At 35.7% G+C, this 20,433-nt stretch overlaps 1 protein-coding gene across 1 annotated transcript in view; it reads right to left on the bottom strand.

The window, feature by feature from the left end:
* LOC6641108 (adenylate cyclase type 9) overlaps positions 1 to 19,766 on the bottom strand; it is a 28,379-nt gene extending 8,613 nt beyond the window's left edge. The window contains exon 1 of the mRNA XM_047011136.1: positions 19,701 to 19,766. Within this exon, the coding sequence (XP_046867092.1) occupies positions 19,701 to 19,709 (9 nt within the window). The 5' untranslated portion in view covers positions 19,710 to 19,766. The remainder of the gene's footprint in view (positions 1 to 19,700) is intronic.
* Between the last annotated feature and the right edge of the window lie 667 nt (positions 19,767 to 20,433).

Here is a 20,433-nt window from a genome sequence, read left to right as displayed (position 1 = left end):
AAAAAAGGATTGAAACCAAATTTTTCATTCACTTTTTTTCTACTGCTCTTCACAGGGCACTTTTCTCTGTGCCCTGAAATCTCATTTGCACACAATTTCTTTTTTTGCAACTTAATCCTTTTGACTTTGTTGCCATTTATTGATTACCTAATTTCTTATATACCCTTTAAATATATTTTTAGCAATTAAACGTTTAAGAATTTTCACCAATTTAGTTTTTTTTATATCTGCTTGAGGGACACATATGATGACAAAGCTTTTAAGATAAAAAGAAAAACCTTTCGCTATAATTGTTTTAAACCAAAGGCTCAGGTATGGAATAAAGTATGGAATGAATCAGTTAGAAGACTGATGGCTAAAGATCAAATAGATGAAACACACAAAAGGAAGTAACCGCAGTGAGATAAGCCAAAAGGTGAGCAAAAGTGTGCAAAGAAGAGAAAAACGATGCCATTGACAAGTAAAAGGACTGCAGTAAAAAGTAACCAAGACAAAGGCAAAATACTAAGCTCAAGCCAAGTTGAAAGACAGTAAAACGAAGACTTCAAGAATATTAGAAAACGAAACTGAAATCCATTTGATTCTCCAACAATAACTAAGTTCTATATATTCACGCTTTCAATCAATACAACGACAATTTCGACATATTCAAAGCATTCTTTTCTAGTGTATGAAACGTTTCAATATTTGTTTTCATATTAGCAAAAAAAAATTAGTTTAAATCAATGTATCAACCGCTGAAATACCCTGTACCAAAACAAAAACCTAATGAGGCAGCACTTTAAATCCATTATAAATTGAATTTCTTCGGGTTTATAAATCATATAAAAATGATTTTCATGAACAAAATAGTTGGTCAGATATGCCCCAATTGGAATACTGATTACAGGGTATTGGGTCACGCGACAAGCTGCTTGGATTTCTGATTTTAGTTAACAATTTTTTGTTTTTTTTTTTTTTGCCAATCTTATCTAAAAGTGAACAAAAAATTATGTGAAAAAAATACACAACAACAACAAAATGCCATTGCTGCTGCCGTCGTCCAACTGCAGTGGCAGCGACGTTAACGTTAATCAAATCAAGTATACGACCCATTGACCAGTACAAATTGTTTCAGCATCCACACGACACACTGGCAAACTGGCAAACTGAAGAAGTTGCTAACTTAATCATAAAATAAAACCAAAAAAAAATCTCGAAAGAAAATACGCACACACACACACACACACATATATATATACATAGACGCACAGTATAAAATGAACCGCTAAAAAGCAAAGCTAAAAATAGAAATCAAAACGAGAAAATGTTAAATGTTACTTTGCTAAAATTTAGATATAAATTTCACACACACATAAAAGGAGAGAGAGAGAGAGAGAGGGAGAGGGAAGAAGGAGAAGTGGGCAAGAGCTGTAAAGGTAAATAAGCAAACAAAGCCAACAACTTTGCATTCAATTGAGATAAAGATTCATAATTTCTGTAAATACTAAAAGATTACTACTCTTTGTACTAGTTGCCATTCCAGCCAAACAAAACAACAAACTATTCCCTTAATAGAGTTTCCAGTTGGCTTTAATTACGCTTAAAACGTAAAAAAAGATTCGATCATGGACTGTGAAAGAAAAATCTCAGTTCTGGCTCTGCTTCAAAGTGGATTTTTTGGTTTTGCGGTTGAACCTCTTCTCTTAACAAGGCCAAACAAACAATATTTGAACCCAAAAGGAAGCAAAATTAAATGGAATGGTCGGTCAAGACAAAATTACCAAAAAGCCAAAAGGTTATTTTAAGTAATCAAAAGTATGCAAAATCAATGCAATTTCCAAATCAACATCAAAAAGGCATATAAAACATTGAGGGGAGTGGGGAGGGAAGAGTTTAAAGCCCTTTTTTTTTTTTGCTACCTACCAAAATCCAGTTCGTAAAAATTCCATAAATGTGAGGTAAACATTTTGTAGGCTTTTGCGAATTTTATTATTATTATTATTATTTGTTGTAACTTTTATTTGAAATAAAAAATCACTTAAACATTGGAAACCCCCGCACACACACACGCACACACACACACGGACACAGACACTTGGAGTATATGTGAATTGATATTCCAATTGATTTATTGTAATATAAACAAAAAACCAAAGAGATAGAACGATAAAAGAGCGGCACAGGTAACAATAAAAAAATATAACAAACAACAAATAAATATATATGTATATAACACTTTTGAGTTTCCGTTCCCGTTTCTCGTTCTGCAATTCTTGACGCGATAATGGAAGGAACTGAACTGAACTGAAGTGATTTAAATTTTCAAACTTCTATTAACGTAAAGCAAAAAAAAAAAAAAAATAGAAAAAAACCGAAACAAGCGACACACGATCAGACGTTACGTTTGTCGAATGTTTCAAAGCGAAACGAAGGCACAACAGCTGACAGTTAAAGGCGGCAAGACCACACACACACACACACACACACACACACACACATTCACACCTCATCCACATAGTGCAAAATACAAATCAGTATGTATATCAAGTGGATTGAGTCCGATTTGCAAATACTCTGTAAATAATATCATAATGTCTTCTAAGAAAATTTTCTAATGCATTTATCGATTACCTATCGGTTGTTTTCTCCTCACTATGCTTCTTCTTATTCTTTGCTCTAGACAACTGTTAACGAATTTGAAGGAAGAAAAAACACTTGCAAACATTAACATAGGCTAAGGAATCACAGAATTAAGTGAAATGCCTATATAAGTATATATATCCTATAAACTTATATTTTACTAGATCAAATCTAAAGAAAGTTCTTTTAGTTCTCATCTAGAAATGGCATGAAACAAATTATTTCTAGCTACTTGTCTGCCAAACATTTTACCATATAATTACAGGGTATATACAAAAATAGACGGCTTATCACAGGTTTCTTATCAAAGCTAAGCAGCCATAGCGAGAGAGAGAGACAGTGGGAGAGTGCCAGCTGATAATGATCTTGTTATGGCAACATAAACTTGAGATCTATCATTAAAAGGTGACTTGTTTCAAGTGGACAAGGACACTGCCTCAAATGGGCACTCACCCACTCATTCACTCACTCACTACCTGCCACTTGGCGATTGTACTCCAGGTAGTCAGTCAGTTTAGTTAGGCTTTCTAACAACACTTTCGCTTTGCTGTATTCGGGCACTCTCTTTTAAACATTTGCCTCTTCTTTAACTTGGTAAAATTTTAAATGGTATTTGCCGCTTTTCGGTTATTTCAACAGATAACCGATAAGATAAGAAGCGCCATCGCCGCCGCCAGACAGTTTCGGCAGCAAAAAAAAAAAGACTCGGCAAATACCTTGAACTTGTTTCAAGTCAACTCTTTGCATTTCAATTTCAATATTCATATGAATGAATGAGTGAAAAACAATCACAAAATGAAATTCAGAGAAAATCCCCTAATAAAATGCTTCTGACTGAGGAGAATTTTTAATATATTTTCAAGCAATAAATATTAATCATGGATGTTGAAATCAAAAACTTGGTAAATTTTGCTTATCTTAAAATGAATATTGTCATCGATTTATTGAAGATATATGTACTCACATCTAGGTAGATATGAGTAAGCATTTCAACATGGATAACTTCTAGGTAAATAAGGAAATGAATGGAAATGTTGAAATATGGCTAAGATAATTATACGAAATTATGTTCCAAACTCTTTTCTAATGAAATATAAACTTATAGCGTATAAAATATTCGACATTAACCAAAATGACTTGCATAATAATAATAATAATAATGAATATGTCTGGCGTATTACACTGATAGCTTGATCACTTGACCCTATGTAATACCTTTATTACATACATTATATGCATGTATAGACATATGTACATACATACAAATGTCTATATATATGTCTATATGTAATCGTTCCTTTGCTTTTTGTTGCTGTTGTTGTAATCTAATTGATTAGAAGGGAATGTGGCTTAGTCAGCGACAACTTGCAATGCAATATGAGGAAATTTAATAGTCTAAATTAATTGTCGTTTCAATATGCTGCAGCTACTTTGACGCTACGTTTTCACCTGCCACCCCAGGTGGCATTACAATTTGCTTCCCCTCCCCGCCCCACCAATCACTCTCTTTCTCTTTCTCTCTACTTGCCATTTAATTACTGGCATCTCATTGTTATTGCATTCAATAGATAAATCTTATACATATCGTTTCGTCTATCTATCCATAAATGTGTGAGCAAGTGTTTATTTCTAATTATATTCCTAAAATATACTTAGAAGAAAGCAACAAAAACCAGGTCCATACCAAGATAATTGCATAATGCAATCTGCAGTAGCAGCAGCCACAAATGAATATTTCATTTTTCTATTCAGCAGGAAATTGGAATTAGTTTGCATTTGCCATGGGAAATCAAATTTCAAATATTTGCTTAATTAAACTCTGGCAGCCTCATCAATTCATTGGGCCCACAAAACAAAAAAAAAGAAGGCGGCAAAAGTGTTAAGAAGTTTTTGTTGTTGTAGCTGCTAATTTTGAATATTAATTGGCAACAACAACGACACAACGACAACACCACAAAAAAAACAAAAAAACAACAAAAAAGTACTTATCAGCCAACGATAAATGCGAAGAAGGCAAAAGAGAAATAGGCTAAAAGCAAAATCCATATTAAAATGGTAAAAGAAAATGCAAACCAATTGGCTTAAATAACTAAGAAATTAAGGTACTAACTGTGAAGACTAAAGAGTTATTGGAAATTTTAATCCTGCCTAAAAATAAAGAAACGAGTTGGAAAATGGGTTATTAAAAGTAAAATGTCCTAGAGAAACAAGTTAAGTAACACGAAAAATAATAACTAATTAGTCATTTAACATTATGTGTGTATATACGAAATGAAAATAACTAAACACGAGTCTTAATGAGTAACTAATAACGAGTAATGATCTAAACGAGTACTTGATGTAAGTAAAGAGATGACAATAACTAAAAAAATGTTGAGACTCAACAATATGTAACGAGTTTAACTAAAGCGAGTAACATGCCAGTAGATTAACCTTAAGAAAACATCACTCGCTGTGTACAAATATCGAGTAATTAAGTAACTAATACTAGAAACGCTCTTTTTGGTTCACCATACTCCTAGTACTGGCACAATCTTATGCAGATTCAGAGGATCTAATTGCGTTACAAACATTTTGTTAAGAGTATAACAAAAAGAAACAAATTTTTCAAAGTGCACAAAAAGATGGATATATAAACACTCTATTTGGCTATTATCTACACTCTGCTAGCAAGATAAAAAAGCTACTTGTAAATGGAAGAAAATAGAGCAAATAAAAGAAAAATGCACACAGTCGACACGAACAGGAAAATGTATTGAAACTAAAATATAACGAGTTGATTGCCCGGTCGAGAGCCGAGCAGTAGCGTGTAGCGTGTAGATGACGAAAAATGTCAATAACCAATAATGGAGGGAATACTTTATATAAACGAAAACGCTTTCATGTCACACTCTGGCACTCTATTTTTCTTGGTTTTTTTTTCCAATTTCCAATTTTAATGGCAAGTGGTCAGGCTAAAATTGACAGGCCATCATTGAAAGGAATATGTGAACCAATTTCTGGCCCCTTAAATTGTCTGCAATATTATTAACTGTGAAAACTTGCCACCATAAACTATCGTATACTTATATATAGGGAAGTGGGAAAAGAACTTTGGTGGTTTCGATGTGGTTCTTGGTTCATACCATGTAAAGTGCAAGAATAAACTGCAACATGTTGACTCTAGTGTTATCCTTGCTGTTGCCTTTGGTGTTGTCGTTGTCGCTGTCGTGTGCCGTTCCCATTGCCATTTGCCATAGTTGCTGTTGCCGTTGCCGTTGCCGTAGCCATTACCCTGGGTCATTCAGGGACATACAGGACACAAGCCATCGTGTATGTGAGCGTCACAATGACGCCAAAGTATAAATAAGCACTTAAATTTTTAATGAATATATACTGCTGAGTGACTGAGTGACTGACTCCACCCACTTTACCCACATTCCTGTGTCCTGCTTTCACAATTGACAGGAGGCATGCGAAATGCAATCAAACTAAATGCATTAAAGTTAAACCCCAAAAAAAAAACTGTAAATGAAACTTGTTGGCTGTTGGGTCTTGGTTGCCAGCTAAATGGTCCGGGTAAGTGAAAACTTTGCACTTACATTTGATTTTGGTCATAAAAACTGCCAAGAGATGGCAGTAGGGCAGTAGGGGATGCCGGAGGGGTAACAACAAAAACTGAAAGAATAATACTTACAACCTTAACCCACTAAAATATGCATGAGAGAAGCTGAATGGCCCCGACATTGGACCACCGGCCGACGGTTGAATCTCTGTGTGTACGTGTGTGTGTGTGTGTGTGTGAATGTGTGTGTGTTTCCTTGCCATTCAAAATGCACAAAGAACTGCCCAGAAAAGGCAGAAGGAAAACAATAACAGCAGCAGCAGCAGCAACAAAACATCATGATGCCAGCCCCTGTGGCAGGGACAACAATCAGCGAAACGACCGACAACTGAGTGCATGGAATCAAGAAATCGGCTTCACTCACATAAAATGTATATATAATGTATAACGCCAAATATAATCAAGTCATATATAGGTATACAACGTTTTCTTGGGTTTCTCTTATGTGTCTCTTTTTTTTTTTCCAATTGTTCTTGTCTCTACGGTCGCATGTAAGCTTAAAATCCGTAACCGCCGCCGTCGTCGTCGTCGTCGTCGTCGTTGTTGCACGGCAACAACAGCAATGAGAAATGAATGAAGGACGCAACACGCAGAATAAAGGCGGCGGCTTGCATGCCAAATGAAAAACCGCCATTTGTCGTTTCATCCGTGTTGAATTTGTATGTATGTGTGTGCAAGTCAATAACCAGTCACATAATGGCACAAACTCAAATAATGGAAATGTGACATATATGAAAAAGGGCGGGCATTCTAAAATTTTCTTTTCTTTTTTGTTTTTTCCTTTTTTTTGTTAGAAATTTTTCAAAGACAGAATCCACAAAGTATGGCAACTCAATTTAAAAAATTAGCTTTAAACAAATTTTGCAACATTTTTATGCCATTTCATGGAATTTTAAAATGAAAATCTCAAGGCCACGTAGTCAGTTGGCATTCACTTTATGACTTTCGAAATTTTTGTATACCCTTAAGAGAAATCTTTATGGTAAAAAGTCAAAAATAAATCAGTATTTGCTTGAATTGATCTTGTAAGATTGTCAGAAAAGAAAAAATGTTAAGGAAAATTATGATAGTTTTAGATTTCTAAGATTTATTTTCGGGAAGATCAAGATCACATGATTTTAGTTTGATAAAATTTATTAAATGCATTTGTTTTATGTAGTCGATGAAGTTTATTCAAATGAATATACTCTTTTTAGCAAGTATATAAACAAGAAGATATTCTTCTCCTACTGTTAACACATTTTCTTTTTCTCACTCTCTCTCTTTGGCTTGTTAAGAAATTTATATATGTATGTATGTGTATGCACACCCACAACGACATTTATATATATATATATATATATAATTTATATAAGTACTTATAAGGACAAGCCACCAAAAGAAAATAAAGCGGAAAATCAATTTAAAAGGCATTGCGCCGCTTCGGTTCAGTGCCAAGGATAATGAGCAGAGGAATCAATTCAACAATGAGATCTGGGCACTGGCTTTTGCCTTGACATACAGACAATTTGGCAAGCCATAACGACCTAGAGACTTTGGTCTCCAATAAAAAGAAACTAATAAAACGGAAACGAAACAACAACTCACACATACGCAATGAATAAATCTAAAATTGAAGTAAATTCGAAATTTAATTGAGCGCAGCTGAAAAGTATGCAACAAGAAATTGAGAAATTTTAATAGCTGCTAATCAAGCGGCAGCGGAAACTTTAAGGATGAATGCCAGAGAGAAAGAGGGGCGAGCAAGAGGGGAGATGCATTGAACACACACACACACACACACACACACATATATATATATATACAAAAGGTTACGTACGTCAATAGACTTTCCGTCATTTACGTTTGACTGAATCCGGCAAGTTTTCTGCGTTGCCGCCTTGCACCCTTCGCACCCTAACCCTCTTGGCTTTCCTTCTAGTACCCTGCAGGTATGTAATGATTGGGTATACGATACACTACAGCCACACACATACATATTAAAGGAAGAGACACTCTAAATCGATTGACTCAAAGCAGAAATATTTGTCATCTCCCATTCTAACATACATACATATGTATGTATGTGTTATCAGGCAAATCAGCAGCATGTAAGGTGTATTTCGACTTAACAAACGCGAATGTGTACATGCATTTTGCTCATCCGTCTATGACTATACAAGATACAGATGACATATGTATTGCTGCTCATATCTACCAGTATTATCTGTAATTAACTTTTATTCATAAATATATTTCTTGAACCATGTCGTAATTGGCAAGTTTGACGACTATTTCAAGCGCGTGCAGAGATAAACTTTCGAGAGAATTGAAAGTTTCATACTTGACTTTAATCGGCAAAAACAGCTAAAAATAAGCAGTAAAGCAGGGGTAGAGTCACTTTTTTGGCCATAGTCTCTGCCTCTGCATTTTGATTTTTTCACAGTTAATGCATTTTGATACGCGTCTAAAGGTGAAAGCCAGCATCACACATTTTGTTCACCTCCCAGTCATACTTTTTTATGATCACATCATCCACCTTACCCCCCTTTCCTGTGCTTGTCACATAAATGCACTGAAAATTGAAAGTGTCAACTAAATTTTATTCTCTTTTGACAAGTTGTGCCATTTTTTTTTGTAGCTGCATGGCTAAAAGGAAATTTATTGTTTCCTAAATATGCTTTTAGCTTGATTTTTGATTTGATTTATATTGACAAAATGTCAAACAAGTGAATAGTTTAAAATTGATAGAAAAAACGATAGTTAGATCAATCAAAGGAGTAAGTTTCAAGCCTTCACTAAGAAAGAAAGTCTTCATTATCATGAGTTTAGTAAGAGAAGCTCAAGTCGTGAATCGTTTGCCGTTCCTTCCTTGAGTAAGAGAAAGTAAGAGCTACTAAAGATAAACAAAATCCGCTAAGTTACGAAATTATTAAGGAAAATCTCACGTAAATGCATATTTATTTCAACATTTTGGATTGACTTGGCATCTAGACAAGAGAAGAGCGAGAAATAATTATTGATTGAAATCAAGGTGAAAACGTGTGCAATTGTCAGAGACTGGCAAAGACATATGGGGAGCATGTGTTTGCATTTGTGGGAACATTTGATTGAAATGAAACATATTTTGCTATTAGCCAGTGCGAACCCCTTTCCAGAAGAGACAGGCACGTACCTGATGCCCCCTTGGTTGCTATGACAAGCGAACACCAAGGTTAAATTATACAAATCTCAATTTCAATTTGAATCAAAATGGAAATTCTCGTACTCTGGGCCCAGCCCTAAACTAATATCAAGTATACGTCAGCCGCCAGTCAAGAGTCTCGCGTCTGTATGCGTCTGTATGCGTGTGTGTGTGTGTGTGTGTGTATTTGGTGCGTCAACAGCATGAGACAAGAAGATGATATTCAGAATCATGGGCCCATGTCTCTGACAATAGAGGCGACGACACCAATCTCACTCAGGGGGCGACCTTATCAGCACCATGACCAAAAACAGAAAAGACAACCCAAGTGAAAAATAGCAGCAAAGCCAGATAAACCGATAGATAAGATCTATTAGCCAGTTAAACGTGGCTGCTGTGACAGAGATAGAGACAGAAACAGAGAGAGAGAGACTGAGAGATAAACTCTTGTTTCTATTTGACAATTGATAATGAAATTACACAGCTCGTCAAAGTTTGACAAACACATAAAATTGTATGGGCCAGCCAGCCCAGCAGAGAAACAAACCGAAACGTTACAAAATGAAATGAACTGCAAATGAAAATGGATTGAAACATGCATTGAATTGAGGTAATTGATAGGAAATCGAATGAATGAATTAATTACGTTCATTTCAACCAGATGAATAGCCATCAATGACATGATGTGGCGGCCCATTGAATTTTTAATGAATTATAACAAATAATTACAACAGAATTTCGGTTAGCAAATCAATCTATCACACTGTTATCACTGTTTGGCAGCAAAATCAGATGACAAATTATGATGATGATATCTCTGACTTTGCACTCTGCCTTCTGACTGGCCATAAACTTTGACAATTAAAACTCTTTTTTTTTTTTTTTTAGCTTATACAGATAATAAAAAGTGATAAACAAGATATGGGGCAATTTGGTTGAGAACTATTTCGTATTTCATTAATATACTCAAGTGTTTTAAGGTTTTTCTACAGGAATTTTTGTATTTTTAATTGCAAAAATGAATTGCAATTTAAGTAGAAAGATTTCCTAGTACTTTCAATAAGTATTAAAGTTAAGCTTAGGCCATACTTATAATGGATAACAATTGAAATTATGATTGTAGCATTTTTTTTGTTTGTTTGTTTGCATTTTAGAGACAAATTTGTTTCTCTTTGGTTTAATTTTTTTTTTTTTTGTTCTTTTGGTTTTTCGCGAATAATTCGTTAGCTATTTATCATAATTTATTTCAAATTATTGCCAATGAATGCACTTGAAAGCAAAATGCAAACAAAATGAATTCCATCTCATCACATTGGCATCTCATTGCATTGGGACTCGATTGGTTTGCCATGCAATCACTGTGCATTACACTCAGAAATGCATCGTCTCATTTATCTCATTAAAAATCATTCGAATGGTTCAATAATGCATTTTTGACAGCTGTCAGCTGTGTGTGTGTGTGTGTATGTGCGAAATTACTTATTATGCTAATTCATAAAAAATGCACTGAAATATGTATACATATACAATGTATGTATGTAAATAGTTTATCTGTATGTGCGCGAGTGTGGTAAACCAAATTATCAATTCATTCAAGTTATTCGCATTGGGACCTTGACCTCTATACAACTTCCACCACCAGCCACCTGTCCTACCTGAACCTTCTATTTCGAGGGCTGTCGGGATTGGGGTAATAACATAACCCAACCATTTTCTTGGTTAAACATCAACAAATTTATGACACTTGAGAGTCAACAAATAGGCAAAAGAAACACACAACAAAATTGTGTGTGTTTTTGTTCTTTTTTAGACTACGACCCTGTCTAATTTGGTGAGGGGATGGGGAGGGCCAGTTAATGGCAGAGACGTCTGTAGACCATCGGTTGCCATCGGTCTCTTCCATTAGCATTAATCCTCCACCTCCCCTCTCTGTGTACTCTCTTGTGCTTTTGTCACCTTTTGGTTAAACACTTTGAATGACTTTATCGCGTTTTTTTTTATATTTCTTCTTTTTTTCTTCTTTATCGCTGCAGCATTTTGCTTCTGTTTCTTGTTCTCCCCCTCTGGTCTTGGACGTGTTGTTGTTCTTGTTGTTATTATTATTTTATGAGTATTTCACTGAGGCTGGCAGATTTATGTTATACACCTTCCGTATCCCCACCCCACACACACACACACACACACACTCTTACTGTCATCTACCTTCTTTAAATGCTGGTTAAATTCTATTAAATTGTTGCCCCAACTGACTTGGAATTGCTTCAAGATTTTTAGCTTATATTCTTTTGTTGTTGTTGTTGTTGTTGTTGGTGCTGTCTCTTGGCTGTTGGCAAAGTTTATCACGTTGTTGGTACGTGCTCTTAGGTTATACATATATAAGAATATATACCTTGTTAAGATCAAGTAAAACTCAAGAAGTTTTTAGCCCTCTAATGAGTCAGCTCATTTGATGAAAGCGTAAATGAGGGGAAATTGCGTGTCAAATAAAAAAAAGGGGAGTAATGTAGAGAGAGAGAGAGCGAGTGAGAAATATTAATTATATTTTGTACTTTTAATTTATCATTCCATTTTAAAATGAACTAAACTGTTCACATAATTTTCCCCAAAATGCTTAAAACATTTGATTAAATCTATTTTGTGTAGCATACATATGGGCGCAGCCTGACCATAAAGGACATAAAAACCACAAAGCAAACAGTATAAAAAAAGCAAAAAAAAAAAATGGCCAGCAATTTCAAATTGAATGTGATATTTGCGTGGGTTAAGAATAATCTTATTAAACGAATCCTCTGTCCATCTATCCACAGAGGGGAAAGGGGCCCATAATGTTGTACCTGAACAAACGAACTAATTTTCTATTGAATTGAATTGAAGCAACGACAACAAACAAACCGAAACACCCACAAAAAAAAAAACAAACAAGGTGCTTGCACACTCCTCCAAATCAATGGGCATTTGTCTATAGTATAAAAAGTGCTCATAAAAACTTATATCCGTATGGCCAAAATGCCAGATGAAACTCATCGTCAATGGGCAGTCAAACAGGCATAGCATAGCCCAGAAAGAAAAAGAAGGAGAAGGGCATCGGCCGCAGAGCCAAATTGAAAATAATGTTGGAATCATAATAGTGTGTGTATGTTTGTGTGTGTGTGTGTGTGTGGGAGGACCTAACATTGGCCCATTGGCCACTTCAGATTGTTGCTAATTTAATTGGATTTATTTGCTTCGTGCTTGCAATTTATGATAAGACCCAAAATGCTAACCACAACAAAAACAGACAGAATTACAATAACAAAAATGAGGGAAACCAGCACTAACAAATGGTAGAAGATATATGTACATATACATATATACATGTTTAAGATTAATAACAAGCACATATAGAAATGTACACATGCAAAGAGTTAATGCTAATTAGTAGAGCATTAAGCCAAGATTTCCAACCAACCTGTATCCTAGTAAGGACTTTCAAGGGAGCAAGTGAAGAAGATGAATAAGCTGCCTGATTGACTTAAGTGAACTAGCTTGAACAAGTTTATCCAATTAATTTCAGCTTTTAAGTATTTTGTAGTAAAACCAGAAGAGTTGAAAACAAAATGTTTCTGGCATGAATCGAGAACATTTATAGCATACTTTTGGGAACTATACAAAAGCAAGTTACTCGCAATTTATCTTTCAAGAAGTCTGTTGTCATCAAAATCATCATTATGACAAGATCTTGTATAAGAAGTTATAACTGTTAATCATATAATGACAAAAAAAAATTATTGTACAATCGTTGCCAGGGAATGAAAATGTCAAATGCAGAGATTAAACAATATTTTTTCTTTCTGTTTTTTATATTTACACATAAATTTGTCTCTGTCTGTGTGTGGGTGCGAGTGAAGCAAAAGGTAGAATCTTACTTATAAATATTACATATAATTTTTTGTTCTTCTTTTCTTTCGCATATGGCAAATGACATTCAAGCAAAATACTTTAGCATACAAATGCGGTTCAAGTGCCAGCTGCAGGCAATGGGCCAAAAGGTGATGATGCAGTCAGTCAGTCAGTCAGTCAGTCAGTCAGCCAGTGAGTGAGTCCTAAGCGAAGACTTATGACAGCGGCTGTGTGTGGGCAAAAGAAGAGACCTTTTCACCGATTCACAATATGGCAACTGGCTTAGCTGACGCAATAAGCCGACCCACAAGAGCACAATGCTTAGTCCTTCTTTATCTTTATTTCCCTCTCCCTCCCTCTCTATCTATCTCCCTCTCTCTCTCTCTCTCTGTCTAACTCCATCTGTTTATTTTTATCACTTGGCTGATTATACAATTCGCTCAAATGTCAAAAAGCTAACAAGCAGGTGCAAAGAGCACCAAAAAAAAGAAAATTGGGGGGTTGGGGAAGGAAGGAAAAAATGAAAATCAAAAACTCAATCTGTCAAAAGGTGTCAAAGTAATTTTTTGACAATTGTGTTTGTATGACATCTTCCTTGATTCCTTTACTCCTGCACCTTCATCTTAAGGATTGCTTTTGCTTTGTCATGGCTCATTAGACAAGCAACAAAAGAGACTGAAGCTGGAGGTGGCGTTGGGGACCAAAAAGAATGTGTAGCCTGGTGATGAAAGCAGCAGCCAGGCGCCTAAGACACACACAAACGCATACACACACACAGACAGACAGACACACCTGCTTTTCACCGACTGAGGCACTTAGTCGCTTAAACGTCGCATAATTGTGAGGTCCCGAGTTTATAGCTCATTATGCGGCTTAATTGTCGGCAAGGATATGAAATGGAAAGGCAAAGTATGCAATGAAATGGAATGGTATGGTATGGGATGGGATGACGTGCGATGGCATGAGAGATGGTTATGGGTCGGTATGGTTTGGTATGGTGTCGTATAGTATGGTTGCGGTGAAGGGATCCCATCATAAGAGCAGGAACTGTGTGAACGGACTTGGCAGAAACTTTTAATTGGAAAAGTTTTTTTCCTCCTTGTTTTTTTTTTTTTTTTTTGTTGCGCCTCCACTTTTCCTCTTTTTTTCATATATTTTGCATACGCATAGATAAACGAGGCACGCAGCCACTTCACACTCATACACACACAGCGATACATATGTAAATGTATGTAAATAAGAGGCAGACTCATACACTCACACCTATGACAGCTATGCACAATCCTGGCTCAGACTTGGCGACATATTCATAAATGTTTTCATCTTAATTTGTTTATATAAAACAGAAAGACACAGGCAGTCAAAATGTAAACAAATTATAAGTTTACTATGCTACAATAATAACGAATAGCTAATACACTATTTAATTAAATTATTTGCATACTTAATAATGTCAAGTCTAGAGCAATATAGACATAAAGAGTTCATCATCAATTGCATATACTCGTAGCAAGTAATTAAAGCTTAAACACATGTATTGCAGGAGGGGAAAAGAAGCAAATGTATATATGTATGTGTGTGTGTGTATGTGTGTGAGTATAGTTTTGCATAAAAATATGCACAGAAAGCAAAATGAATTCATGGAAACATGGACTGCCGACAAAGTCAAAAGTGGCAGGACCAAAAAAGTGGAGAGGAATGTGTTAGGTTAGTGACTAGAAAAGGCTGCTCTGCTGTCAACATGTTGCAAATGTGTTGCCTTTTATTCTAACCTTGGCAAAAACGTCAAAGTCATGAATTTCTAATGAGTTCAACAGCTGTTTGGTTGCTGTTGCCTTTGCTGCCATTGCAGCAGCATCATGGCCCATCATCATGGTCTAAGGGCCCGCCGTCTGACGTTGACACATTTCAATGCAGATTTTGAAATATTCCTCCTAAATTTACTAAAAACTTTTAACATTTACGCTTACAAGCAAACTATTTCTAAAGCTATGTTCAATAAGAATAGAAGTTAGACAACGTAATATGAAAATCTGCAAAGTTTCATGCTTTGTTAAATTGAAATTATTTTATAATTGAAGTTTGCTAATGTTTATTTATGAAGTTTCAAGTGGTTTATTTTAACATCGACGGATCTGGCGGAACTTTGCGCATTGACTCACACAAATTTATAACTTTTCGCCTTGCGACTTGAAAATTGTCCATCAACAATGTTTGCTAAATTTGTTTAGATGTAAAACGTGAATTCTTGCTCTGTTTATTGCATACTTTTTGGAGCAAATGGCCCCTCGGTTTTCTTCCCTAGATCTACTCATGTATATGTAGTTGCTTTTGTTATTAGTTAGATTGGCTTAACTGAATAATAATAATTTCCGACAAGAAATACATTTTAATACTCATCAAATATAACGTATACGTCATATGGTACAAAAAACATTTATAAAATAATTATAAATAATTATTTCCACTAATCAAGACTAGGCACTCCTTTTAAATTTCACACAAATTGTAAAAAGAACTAAATATTTAAAATATTTGAAACATATACAACTAACATGTCGTATGCGCAATATCGACAAATTCATCGAAAAAACTTTAAGGTTCGTCGTAATGATAAAAACTATATACCTATATATATCTGAAACTCCTTTTCTTCTTTAAGGATAATAATATTTTTGCATAAATTGTTTAGAGCAAAGAACTTCGTCGGTGTTGTTCGTTATTTGCTCGTCGTTCCTCAAACTTGACTAAACAAAGTTTCACAGTTGTTTTCTCAACAAACTATGACAATTTGATTGATGTTAATTTCGATAAATATATTCTAAAAGTTTATAGCAACAAATTGTGTGAGTGTGTTAAAGAAGTTGTGAAATCTTTGTACTTTTCGATGTTAAATTGCAATTAGTGAAAAGTTAAAAGTTTCTTTTGATTCCTTTATTTTTCGTAGGTCTATGAAAGTCTAGCTAGTTTTGTAGAAAAGGTAAGCCACCTTGGACAAAAAAAAAAAAAAGTTGGCTTAAGGTATTTCCTTTTCTTTGAACGTGTTTCCTTTTTGTTGGAAACTTGTTGCACCCATAAGAAGAATGCCAAGTAATTTGTCTTAGCACCGAATACTTTCAACTCCATCTCACTCACTCACTCACTCACTGTCTCTCCTTCTCTCATTTTCGTTGGGTCCGAAAGTGTTTGCGGCTCAAGCAGCGTTTCTTGTTGCTTCAACCTACTTTCACAGAAATTGCAAATTCTGACATTGACATTTTGCAACAACACAAAGAAAGAAAAACTGAGAAGAAAAAAGGGATAAAGAAAAATATTTGCGACAAGTTCATTTAGTGCGGACTTGACCGCAACTGGCAAAATGCCACTCTAAGTCAGCCACCCACCCGAATGTGAGCTCCCCTTTTGACTGCCCTCTACAAGTGGCTGATGTATGTACATATATGTACATACATAGTATAGTTATGTGTATGTGTGTAGTTGGGTATGTATATTTGGCATAGTTTATGATTACAATATTTTTTATAGCATACTTGCAAGAGGACGGGAGTTACACACACACCCAATCTTTCATTCACATGTGTGTGTGTGTGTGTGTGTTCTTCTGACCATGTTCATGTCCAAGTCGACTGCCCGCCATTTGTTTGCCTTTGCCTTTTTTTTTTGGTTTTGTTTTTTCCTCTGTTGTCTTGTCTCTGTGTTTTCTGTTTGCTCTGTCGTAACTTTAGTGCTGTGTCAATTTCCCAAGGAAGGCATGAAAAGGAAGAACGAACGATGTGAAAGGCAAACGAAAGATAGGAAGGAAGGAAGGAAGGAAGGTAGGTAGGAAGGACAACAATTTGACGGGACTATGGTCAGCTTCAACTTCAGGAACCTTTGGCCATTTGTTGACTATTTATATTTCATTTAGTTTATGGCGGATCATGGCGGCTATTTGTTTGCATGGTCGATTACCGGCAAAGACGGTGAATTTTTTGTCGCTAATGATTTAAGCCACCTTATACACTCACACCTTATTCTCTTCCTCCCTCTCTCTCTCTCTCTATAAGCTATCAGGTGGTTTGGATGAGTTTTGCCTTCATTAAAAACGCATCAATCAAATGGGAAATCAATGCCCAGACAACACAAAACGTAAAGAGAAACAGAAAAAGATTCAAACTGTCAAAGACAAGCAGCAAATTGACGACGACTACGACGACAACGACGACGACAAGGACAAAGAGATGAAGGCAAATACAAAAGGCGAAGGAGAACAACTACTGATACTACAACTGGCATTGGCAGTGCCAGAGCAAGGACTCGGATGATGGGCAAATCGGCGCTAGACTAATTACTGCACAGTGGCAGACATCATCATCATCATTATCATTAGACACAAACGCTGATTTAATCCAAGTTAATTGATGAAACAAATAATGTTTTCTTTAGCTAAAAGCCCTTAAGCGACACTCTCTCCTTAGATTGATATACTATGCAAAGGACTTATCTATTTGTTTATATTTTCAATTTTGGACAAAAACTAGTTTTCAACTAGTGAGGATCCTCTTAATAAGTGAGCTAAATGGCCATCAGGATTAACTATTGACTTTTGGTTGCTCACTCAATCATTCTGCCTATTGGGCATAGGAATCTAGTTCAAATGTAAAATGTAAATTTCTGTTTTGAGTAAAACATGGTATAGAGTGCGGATGACTGACTCCTTTGGCCAAACAGTTCACAGTTCCTCATTCCCTTCACTTCTTCATCAGTTGCCCTAATCTGGACTTGGTCACTTGGCTTGAAGCACTTTACAACAAGAAAAAAGAAAGAAAAAGTACACAAAAAACATGGAAGCAGCTGAAGCTAGCAAATGGCTATGGAAGTTGTTGTTGTTGGTTGGTTGGTTCACGTTTCGCATCGCATAGCAAAAGTTTGCATAAATCATGCGCCAAAAACGCAAATGTCCTGCTCGCAAACTAGGATGCAAGAGCCGAATGGGGAGTCAGAGAGAGAAAGAGAGAGAGAGAAAGAGAGGTGGGGGGAGAAAAGCTGCCAAAGGGATTGCAGAGGTGGGAAAAAAATAGTTAGTGTTTGGACTAGCGGAGCCAAATGAATTTGTAAACAGGTGCAAATTAGGTCAATATTTGTATGTGTGCGCTTGCCTTTGTGTGTGTGTGTATATGTAATGGCGCCTGTTGCTATTCCTGCGTGCTTTTAGGTGTGTGTGTGTATGTGTGTGTGTGTGCGTGTATGTGTGTCGCATACATAAACATGAGACAGTTGACGGTCTTAACGACCGACAACGACGACGACGACGACGACAACGACGTCAACATCAGTGACCCAAAATTCAAATATTTATGCGGGCCAACTGGAAAAATAACTAAGCCAAACCAAGATAGAACGACTAGCGACTGCGACGACGACAACGACGACGACGACGACTATGACAAAGAAGAAGAAGAGGACCACAACTGTCGACATTTGCCCAACATGGCATGGCATTCCTTAGGACTCGGAATATTATCTGCAATAAGCATCGTGTCGCATTAAAGACTTTTCATAAATTGAATAGAGAAGACAAGATAAAACAAGAGAGGAGTGAAGAATAGAAAAGAGAAGTAAAGTTATCCCAAAATGTTCTCTCTGAGCTTATCTATTCGAAAAGAATATTTCACTGCCATTTGACTGTTTCCTCAACTTCTATCTAAAGGGCATTTCAAAAATAAGCAAGAAGAGAATATTTGAATATTTGAAATATTTTACATAGTTATTATTAAAAAGAAATCTCTTAAAGTTGTCACTTTTTGGTTTGAATTAAGGTGGATTGAAACATGTGAATTATAGCCTTTGTTTGTGAAAGAACTTTGAAATGAAGTACGAGCTGTTTTTCATTTATCTTGGTCTACTCAACTCTTTAAATGCACATTTAACCTTAACAAGGGCGAAGACTACAGAAATTCTTATCTTTTGCAGTGACAGTCAAATGGCAAGTTTCAAACATATTCAGCTTGATATTCGCATGCATTTTGGCTTATCAAAGGTCCTGTATAGGATATAGAGAAGGTCGAGATTTTGTCAAAGTTAAACTGAAAAGCACACGGTTGATAAAATTTTCTCAGACTGTCAGGTCTTGCTTACAAACCTCGGCATCTTCCTTTTCTTTAAGATATACCCAACCTGCTTTGTGTGTTTGGGTGTGTGTTTGTGTGTGTAACTGTATGTGTGAGTGTGTGTGTGCGGTTTTGTTTTTAATGTGTTTGATGCTCTTAAGTCTTTTCATAAAATCAACTGAAAATCGATTTTAATTTAATAAAAATGGAAATGCTTCCGTGCCTACGAATTTTCCCACTCCCGCACACCGCAATCTAAAGTTCCCCGCATTGCCACTGTTCTCTCCTTGTTCCTGTATTTTGTGTTCTTTTTTTGACCCTGACTTTAGCCCATTTAACTTACCTCAGACATTTTTGTATGAGTTGTTGTTGTTGTTGTTTTTAGTTGTTGTTGTTTCTTCTAAGCTTCAAATAAAATTTGTTCAACGTTTTGTTGTTGATGTTGTTAGTCTTGCTGCTGTTGTTGTTGTTGGTCATGAGCCGATGTAAATGTTGTTGTTGTTGTCATTGTTTTTGGTGACAACACTATCATCATCATCATCATCATCATCATCATCCTCCAGTTGGAGTTGGTACTTCTACGGCTGCTGCTCTTGCTGCTGTTCTCCAGTGGCGACCACATGGCGTATGTGTAATAAATTAATGATTTAAATCGAGTTCGTTGCTGCATGAATGCATGCAACATGTGGCACGTCATATTAACAGCTTGCAGCGCATAGAACGCTGCTGCCTTTAGGGCTGCCACATAACTAAAAAGAGACGGGGAGAGAGAGAGAGAGAGAGACACATATATTTATAAAGTGCAATTAGCATAGGTTGTGGCAATTTCGAGATGTGCGTGAGTGTGTTGCGTGTTGATAATACATTTTAGTTTTCGTTTTTTTTTTTCAATTATGCAAATGTAACACAAATATGAAACAATTTTTTTCTTCTAGTTTTTCAAATTAACAAGATGTGATAAAATGATATCAACTATTTACAAAATATTTACAAAACTTTAAAAAACTTAAAAACCCATTCGGAACATAAGTATTTTAATAAAAATACTTCTTAATAATTTGTTTTGTGATTAATAT

Source organism: Drosophila willistoni (genome assembly GCF_018902025.1).
Source record: "Drosophila willistoni isolate 14030-0811.24 chromosome XL unlocalized genomic scaffold, UCI_dwil_1.1 Seg141, whole genome shotgun sequence".
Classification (NCBI taxonomy): Eukaryota; Metazoa; Arthropoda; class Insecta; order Diptera; family Drosophilidae; genus Drosophila; species Drosophila willistoni.
The sequence above is the reverse complement of the archived record's forward strand: the minus strand, read 5'-3'. Positions and strand labels throughout refer to the sequence as shown.